An 8,843-nucleotide genomic window follows, 5' to 3' on the forward strand; every position below is an offset into this window, starting at 1 on the left:
TGGTTTGTGCCCTAGTTCTGTGGGGCGGAGGAGGGAACGGGCAGCACCCGGGGGCCACGGCTGGGGCAGTGGATCTAAAGAGGATGCAAAGCTGCTTTGCTTTGTGTTGGTCTGTCGATGCCGATGCCCGAGGCCCAGCCTGGCGAGGGTTAGTAACCCCACAGAGCCGCTGGGAGGGACCCCACCCCCGGACAGCCCTGGGGCAGGCACCGGCTGGCTGCCCACGTTTGCAGCGGAATAGGATTGATGGCTCTAGGCAGCGCTGTGGGACCAGGCCCCGTGTTCTTCAGGTGTTTCACAGCAGCAGTACTTTTACTCGAGTGACGTTTTTGGGGACTTCTTCCACCAGTGACTGTGGCCCCCAGACTCCTTCCCACAAACCCTCTCTATCCCTCTGCTTGAAATTCGGCTCAAAGGGTGAACTGTGTAGACCCGTGTGGCCTGGGACATGACTTCCGACTCAGCTACTGGAGAGAGCTCACAGAGCACGTTTCCCCTCTCGAGGGCTCAGCGCCAGCCTCGCCCCAAGACAGCAGGTCCAGTAGCTCCGGACACTCAGAGCAGGGGACAAGGGGCCGGTCACTGTAAGGGCCTGGCTCTGGCCTGGCCTCAGTTCGCGGGGGGACTGGCTGGCTTTGGGGGGCACAGAATTAGCTCCATTCACTGCTGGGGGACGGGGTTCACAGCGCCTCCCCCCCACCTCCCACATGGGACCCATCCCAGCCTTTGCTCTGGGGCAGGGAGCCAAGGCCCGAGTCTGCGGGAGCTGCCCAGGAGCCCCCCACCCCACCTCCCACCCCAGTGCCGCCCTGAGCAGGGGGCTGGGAAATGGATAGAACAGAGATCGGATGCAGCTCGATACAGTTACACAGGGGAGCTGTGACGGGGCTGACGTCCGGAGCCCAGGCTGGCTCAGTGCCCCCCCAGCTCCAAGGTTCTTGCCTGGGCTTCTTCCCAGCTGGTGACGGGTCCCCCTGCCCCTCCCTGCCTGGTGGAGCTGGGGATCCCCTACAGAGAACTGCTTTGGGGGACAGGAATAAAATTCAAAATGATTTTTGAAGAGAAATGGTCTGAGGTAAATAGCATGAAATTCAATACGGACAAATGCAGAGCGCTCCACTTAGGAAGGAACAACTATAGCCAATATGTAGGATTTTAGGGTTTGTAGAAGAATCTAATAAGCAGGGCTCGACAAATTCTACAATCTACTCATCTGTGGCGAGTAGATTGTAACCCAGAAGAGCCGGGTTGGGCGATCGCAGGACAATCTGCGCATGCGCAGATCGCCGGACAGCGCAGCTGGCGAGCCCTGATAACAAGTCTAGTGAAGGCTCTAAGTTCTGTATGTTTGGCGTATCAGCTCTGTATCCTTCTGTCTCACCTTCCCAGCCGCCCTTCCTGATTAGCGGGTAGGAATGGCTTGTGCTGTTGGTAGATACGCCTCCGGTACGCTCATACATGCAAACCTTGGTTTTAAGGTAGGAAGAGACCATGGCTTCTTACGGTCAATCATTCTATCTTAGGACATGGTTCTGTTGCAATGTTTGCTATGAGGTCTTGCTTCTTGTCTGCATCATAAACCAAACTGTGCTTAGGAGTGTTGTGAGCAGGACACAAGAGCTACGTCTACACTGGCATGATTTTCCGTTAAAAGCATTTTCGGAAAAGCGCGTCTAGATTGGCAGGACGCTTTTCCGCAAAAACACTTTTTGCGGAAAAGCGTCCATGGCCAATGTAGACGCGCTTTTCCGCAAAAAAGCCCCGAGCGCCATTTTTGCCATCGGGGCTTTTTTGCAGAAAACAAATCTGAGCTGTCTACACTGGCCCTTTTGCGCCAAAGTTTTTCAGAAAAAGACTTTTGCCCGAACGGGAGCAGCACAGTATTTCCGCAAAAGCACTGACAATCTTACATGAGATCGTCAGTGCTTTTCCGGAAATTCAAGCGGCCAGTGTAGACAGCTGGCAAGTTTTTCCAGAAAAGCGCCTGCTTTTCCGGATAAGTAGCCAGTCTAGACACATCCAAGAAGTCATTCTTCCACTCTGCTCTGTGGTGGTTAGACCTCACTGGTAGTGTCATGTCCAGTTTTGGGCACCATATTTCAAGAAAGATGGGGAGAAATTGGAGAAGGTCCAGAGAAGAATAACAAGAATGATTAAAGGTCTAGAAAATATGAACTATGAGGGAAGGCTGAAGGAATTTTGGGCTTGTTTAGTTTGGAAAAGGGAAGACGGAGAGGGGACATGTTAGCGGTTTTCAGGTCTCTAAAAGGGTGTCACAGGGAGGAGGGGAGGAAATTGTTCTCCTTGGCCTCTGAGAACGGGAGAAGAAGCAATGGGCTTAACGTGCACCATGGGAGGTTCGGGTTGGACATTAGGGAAAGCTTTGTACCTGTCAGGGTGGTTAAACACTGGAATAAATTGCCTGGAGGGGGAAGGGGTTGTGGAATCTCCATCCCTGGAGATATTTAGGAGTAGGCTGGACAGACACCTGTCAGGGATGCTGTCACCCGTGGCCCAGGTGTGCTTTATCAGTACTGTTCCTAGGCCGCTCAAGGCGCGGCTATAACCCCCACTGGCAGGGTGGGGTCCGGGCTCTCCCTCACTCCCGGACCCAGGCCCAGGGCCCTAACACCAGGAGCTCGGCTCCCAGTGGAAGCAGGTGGGGGCTTGCCCCTAAACTCGCCTGCTCATGAACTCCGCGACCCTCCCTGGGCCTTACAAACCCCCCAGCGGCAAGCCCGACCCGCGCTCTACCCTGGTGTGGGCGTCCCGGGGTTCTCTTCACCTCGGTTCCCCGGGGCCTCCGTTACCTGCCCCGTCCTTTCCTTCCGCGTCCTCCCCTGTTCCCTCACTCACCCAGCCCCTGCCCCTGCACCATCCCTCCCACCCAGACCTCACCCCATTGCTCCCTCCTGAACCCCAACTCACCCAGATCTGCACCCCCTACCTATCCCACGCACTAGCAGCCCTGTCCCACTCACTGAACCCCTCATTTTTGGCCCCACCCTGAAGCCTAAGGGGGGTCCAGAAAATCCATTAACCCCAGAAACGTAAATGGGCCCATGTGAAGCCCTGACCCTCAGTCCTTCCTGCCCCTCCCCCTCCCCCTGTGGGGCTGGAGCGCCAGAGAAACGAGGTGTCCCCAGTTGGGGGGTTCTGGAGGTTTTCTGCTCCTCACTTGCATGGTCCCCAACTGAGTTTTCTGGGGTCCGTGGCCCCCGACCTGGAAGAGGTTCCCCACCGCTGGCAAAACGACAACATCGAAACCGTTATTGTTGGACGGAATGTTTCAGTTTATTTAAAATGACGTTTGACAAATTCGCACGAAAGCGTTAAAGCGTTTAATCGGTTTAATCACATGAACGTGTCCTTTCTAACTGGTTCACATGAACGGTTCCCCCCAGCGGCCGCACTCGCAAAATAGCTGGGTCAGAAGGACGTAATTAGTGGCGTGTTGCCATTAGCAACCGATTGGCTCTGCATTGAGCCAGGCGGGCCACGGGCCAAAAAGTTGGAGCCCCACGGCCCGACGGGAAGGAAGGAGGGGAGCGACAGAGCAAGGACAATGGACTTTTTAAAAGCCTGGTTTGTGCCCTAGTTCTGTGGGGCGGAGGAGGGAACGGGCAGCACCCGGAGCCCACGGCTGGGGCAGTGGATCTAAAGAGGATGCAAAGCTGCTTTGCTTTGTGTTGGTCTGTCGATGCCGATGCCCGAGGCCTGGCCTGGCGAGGGTTAGTAACCCCACAGAGCCGCTGGGAGGGACCCCACCCCCGGACAGCCCTGGGGCAGGCACCGGCTGGCTGCCCACGTTTGCAGCGGAACAGGATTGGGGCTGAAAGCAGGGCCCTAGTCTGGAGTCTTCCTACCAAAACAGGCCCCCAGCACCACCCTGGGGTGCACACCCCAGCCCCAGCCCAGCCCCCGCTCACGGGCACCCTGCTGGCCCAGGCTGTCTGCTGGTCCCATCACTGCAGGGCTGTGGGGCCCGGGAGAGCGGCTTCCCTAGCACCTGGTGGGCTCCCTGTACTCGAGGGCTCTGGGAACTGGGCACCCACAGCAGGGCTTGTGACCCTGCCAGGTAAGAGGCCTTTACCCGCACCGCTGCACCCCCTTTCTCCCCACCTCCCCGGGAGCTTACAGCCCTTTAGGAAAAGACCCTCCATGCTCAGACGCCCCTGAGCTGCCACCCCCATGGAGAGCAATGCTGGGTTCTCGCACGCCAGCGGAGAACAAAGGGAGCTGCTTGATTTCCACCGCGCTAACCTCTGAGACGCCAGCCGGGGGGCCTGCTCTGGGAGCGACGGGTAGAGGAAACTCCCCACCGAGGTCCCGCGGGGGTGTGAGAAAGCAGCAGAGCTTGTGGGGAGGTTTGCCAGAGGCTTAGAGACCCGGAGGGGGGCTCCGTCCCCTCTGAGTGGAAACAGCCGTGCAGCTCCACAACGCTTCCGGCCCTCTCGGCCGTGGCTGAGCCACTGGTGGGCTGAGACCACGGTCTGTTGGGCTGAGCAGTCATGTCCCCTTGTGCTGCCCTGTTGATTTGCTGGGTCCCTCCGCCGCAGGCTCTCTGGGGCCAGGCTGGGTGGGATCCTGGGGCATGTCAGGGGCTGCCAATACAAATCACTAACGAGAATCACGAGAGGCAGCAGCAGGAAGGGCCCAGGGTCTGAACGAGGCAGGGACCCAGGATCCGGTGCAACACACACGGCGTTGGTACAGGGGTGGGACACCAGGGCTGGTTCAGAAGGAGGTCTTGGTGCGCCCCAGGAAGGTAGCGGATCCCCCATTTTCCCTACTTCTCCACCCTCCTGCTCTGCTGGTGCCATCAGAGGACTTCCTCTCCTCCCATGGGCGTTCGTTTGCGTTAATGAAGTCACGAATGGCCTTCGCCTCAGTGGTCTGGGAGCTCTGCTGGAATTTTTCTGCCACCTCTTGCAACCTGCTTTTCAGGTGTAATCTCTCCAGGTACTTGTCTGGGATGGCGAAACCAGCTTTGTACATCTCAGCTGCCTTGGGCAGGGACTCCCGCGTGTAGAGGAGAAAGTCCCCCCAGTGAAGGTAGACGGCCTGCTGGCACCTCTTGCTGAGGGTGGACACCTCGCTCATGAGGTTGAGGTAAATCTCTTCTTGGTAGCCAGGTGTCTTTTCTCCGAGCATTTCAGCTAGCGCCAGCTTTGCAAACACAGAGACGGGATCTTTCTGCACAGCCATCTTGAAGGCCTCTGTAGCAGCTGCCAAGATTTCTTCTCTTCTCCCCATGTTGGCCACCGCCAGTTGTTGTTTGTAGCAGACACCAAGGTCATAGTACAGGAGATGGTACGTGGGGTCCAGCGATATTGCCCTCTGTAGAATAGGAATTCTTTTATCTGGGAACTCTGCTTGAAAGAACTTGGCTGCATTCCTCAGGACTTCAGGGTCTCGGCTATTCTGCACGTCTTCCAAGAGGGCTTCAGCTTGGCCTCTATCTATCTTCTTAATGAGCCGGGCTAAATACACCTTCGCTTCATAGTTATGGGGCTGTTTCTGGATAATGTCTCCCAACTTCTCTTTGGCTTCCTTCCAAGACACAGGATCATACAAGTGGGTCCACAATGCGTAGGCTGCGATTACCGACCCAGCAAGATATTCCCCATTGGCTTCGTCTTCTGCCAATGCCCTTTGGAAACACTCCGTGGCCTCTTGGCCGTGGCGGAAGCCGGCCGCCAGGAGAGACCAGCCTTTGTGTGCGTGGACCTCAGGGATCAGAGCTGCGTATGGCGAGCGGCTGTTCAGGGAGCGGCAGATCTGGCTCACCTGGTCCAGGTAACGCTCCACCACGTCGTAATGGGCCAGGTGATAGTAGATCCAGGCGTAGTTCCCGTAAATGACCAGGGCCTGGCGGGGGACGTTACCTGGGTGATCTCTATGCAGGAACTCTTCAGCTTCCCTAAGGCTTTGCAGAGCGTCCTCATATCGCCCTTGCAGGTGGCAGAGATAAGCCTGCAGGGCCAGGAACACAGCCTGGTTCGGGTAGGGAGTGTGGGCAACTCTGAGAGCCACCGTATGGAGGATGTGAGCGGCGTCCACCTTGTCCCTGATTTCAAAGTCCCAGGTGAAGTGGCACTGGAGGGCCTGCAGCTTCTCCTTCAGCGGCAGGGAGCTGCAGAGAGAGGGGAAAAGAAAACTCGATCAGGGCTGCACGCTAACTTGGGGGGCAGTGGGTACTGAGCTCCTGCTGTGCAGCCAAACCCTTAGGCCTGGTCTCCACTACCAAATGTTGTCACCCAAACCTGCCTTTGGCAACAAAACAGGGGGAACGTTTGCACTGCGATTCGACTGCTGTCGAGGAAATGCCCAATTTTGACAACAAAAACTTCCACCCTACAAGAGACTTTTTTTTTCTCTCCCCCACCCCGCTGCCGCCGTTTACTGTCAATGGAGAGCCAGTGTGGCCTCCGCTGTGGGTTTTGTGGAGAGAATTGGCTTCCGCCAGTATCCCACATTGTCTGCCCTGAGCCCTTTGCTCAGTGTTCTGTGACCTCTGCTGCCCTGCAGGCCTACGCCCCTCCCCTTTCAAAGCTCCGTGAAGTTTCAGCCACGGCCAGTTACCACCTTTCCCCGCACTGTACCTGCCCCCGCTTGTCCTATCACCTGCCTCTTGCAAGCGCCACACTGGTCACTGGCGCTGCTCTCAATGTTCTAAATTCTTATTTTCCACCAGCCAGGCTCCCTGGTACCATGAACCCCCCCAGACATATCCGGGGGCGGGGAGGCAACCACGAACCATCTAACCTCATATATGTGGGGATGTCCAGAAAGTGACCTGCTCTGTTCTGGAGAAGCTCCCCTAATTCCGTCGCATTGCGCCTCCAAGCCCCAGCCCCCTGCGCGAGGGGACAGTGAATCCCCCAAGTGAGAGCTTGGTCCCTGCGGACAGGAGGGGCCATGGGAGCGTGGGGCCGACAGAAGGTGCTATGGAAGTGCTCAGTGCCGGTGCCACCACCAAGAAGGGCACATCCGAGGAGACTGAGGGATGGTGGGGGGCGGGGGACACAGAGCCGGCGAGAGGGAGGTGCTACCCGGCAAGTCACAGCTAGGGGAGCTGGCCAAAGAACAATGCAAACAGGCGTCAGCTCCGATGGCCAAGCGCTCGCTTTCGCCCAATGAGTCACCAGCCTGGAGAGTCACCAGGAAGCAACGATACCTGAGACTGGGCACACACACCTCCACCCCCGAGATTGCAAACCGGATTGCAGGCTCGGAAGCTGTCGGAATTAAGGAGCTGGACGGGTAGTCGACTGCCCGAGAAGCAGGAGCTAGTACTCAATCTCCCCTCCTCCCCCACCGCTCTGCACTCTTCAGATGACTGAGAGCAGCCGGCGTGCAAGGACACTGGCTTAGTCTCTGGTCCCCTGCTGGGTCTCAGGACAACCTCTCCGCCCCACCTCCGGGGCTGCCGCTCTGCGTTCTGAAAGGGACGGAGCAGCTGGTCCCGCGAGCCCCCTCCCACCCCTTTCCCCTGCTGCTCTTCATTAGGGACAAGGGAACCTCCATGCAAAGCTGCTGGCTCAGTCCCGCTTGCCCACCAGTAGCATCCCAGCTGGCAGCCAAGGGCAGTCCCCACTGCTCTGGGCAGAGGAGCATCCATTCCAGGCAGCCCCAGCTGGGCTGGCAGGGCGCGGGGGAGCCTGGAAGGGAGAGCGGCAGCTGTGCTAAGGCAGCAGGTAGAGGACCGGGCGAGTTGCCTGCCTCCCAACAATGCCTTTGGGTTCCAGACCAGCGACTGCCGCTGGGTTTCCCATCTGTCTGGGGACAGGACAGGCTTTGAAAGCCAGGAAGGGCGGACGCCAGGGCTTTGTTTTCTAGGCGTTCTCGTGGCAGGGAGGGAGAGGTTCCCGAGTAACGCGCCTGCCACGTTCTATACAGCGAAGCCTCCAAAGGTTTGCCTTTCCCCGCGGCGCTCTGGCCTGCAGCATTCGCGGTGGGTGGGTCCGAACCGGCGTGCTCTCGCCGCCAGCTCCCCGTCCCTAATAACGCAGGAGGCAGCGGGGACGGGGGCTTGTGCGGAGACCCGGGGGACCGGCTGCTCCGTCCCTTCCAGGATGCGGCGCGGCAGCCGAGCTGAGACTCCGCGCGAGCAGGAAGCCAGCGCTGTCCCTGCCCTTCCTTCAGGACTAGGGAAATGCCCTCGACTGCTCGATTAGCAAATTAATCGCCACCTAACGTCCCGAGTCGGAATTTAGTCCCTGCTCGCGCTGCACCCTCCTCCCCCGGCGCCCCAGCCCCCTACCTCATTGCGATCGGCCGTGTGCCCATCCCAGCCCGGTAGGGACGGATCCTCTCCCGGCTCTGCCTTTCCTCCCAAGGTGTCCAAGGGCCCGGCTCCGGGAGAGACCCGCCTCGCGTCTGGGCCAGACTGGACTGTGCCTGCCAGAGGGAGGCTGCCCTTTATGTGCGGGCTGGTGGGATGAATCGCAGCCGAAAGTGAGAGTGAGCCGGGGAAAGAGAAACTTTGAAACTTCACTTTCAGCTCCCTGGCTGATCTGCAGCTTTGACCCTGCCTGGATTATCAGCTGCAGCAAGATAGCCAGGCGCACTTCTACCCTGAGCAAGATAGCCACGCACACTTACATCTGGGCGTGGGCGTGTGTGTCTATTGGGGTGTGTCCATGTGTAAGTGTGCATGTGTGTGTGTGTGAGTCCATATCCATGTCAATTTGCATGTGCATGTCTGTGTGCGTGAATGTCCATGTGCGTGTGTCTGTGTGTCTGTGTGAGTGTTCATGTTTGTTCTTGTGGGTCTGTTTGTATGCATTCACGTGTGTGTCTATGTGTGGCTATGTGTGTGTATGTCTCTGTGTTCGTGT

At 58.0% G+C, this 8,843-nt stretch overlaps 1 protein-coding gene across 1 annotated transcript; it reads right to left on the bottom strand.

Annotated features, from left to right (window-relative positions):
- Nucleotides 1-3,064: 3,064 nt before the first annotated feature.
- Nucleotides 3,065-8,469, bottom strand: LOC142827945 (interferon-induced protein with tetratricopeptide repeats 5-like). The gene is made up of 2 exons (XM_075924623.1): nt 8,267-8,469; nt 3,065-6,136 (listed from the first exon to the last, which is right to left on the bottom strand). The coding sequence occupies exons 1-2, from the start codon at nt 8,290-8,292 to the stop codon at nt 4,738-4,740; spliced, it is 1,425 nt and encodes a 474-aa protein (XP_075780738.1). The 5' UTR covers nt 8,293-8,469; the 3' UTR covers nt 3,065-4,737.
- Nucleotides 8,470-8,843: the final 374 nt, after the last annotated feature.

The sequence above is a fragment of the Pelodiscus sinensis genome, chromosome 1, assembly GCF_049634645.1.
Source record: "Pelodiscus sinensis isolate JC-2024 chromosome 1, ASM4963464v1, whole genome shotgun sequence".
In the NCBI taxonomy this organism is placed as follows: domain Eukaryota; kingdom Metazoa; phylum Chordata; order Testudines; family Trionychidae; genus Pelodiscus; species Pelodiscus sinensis.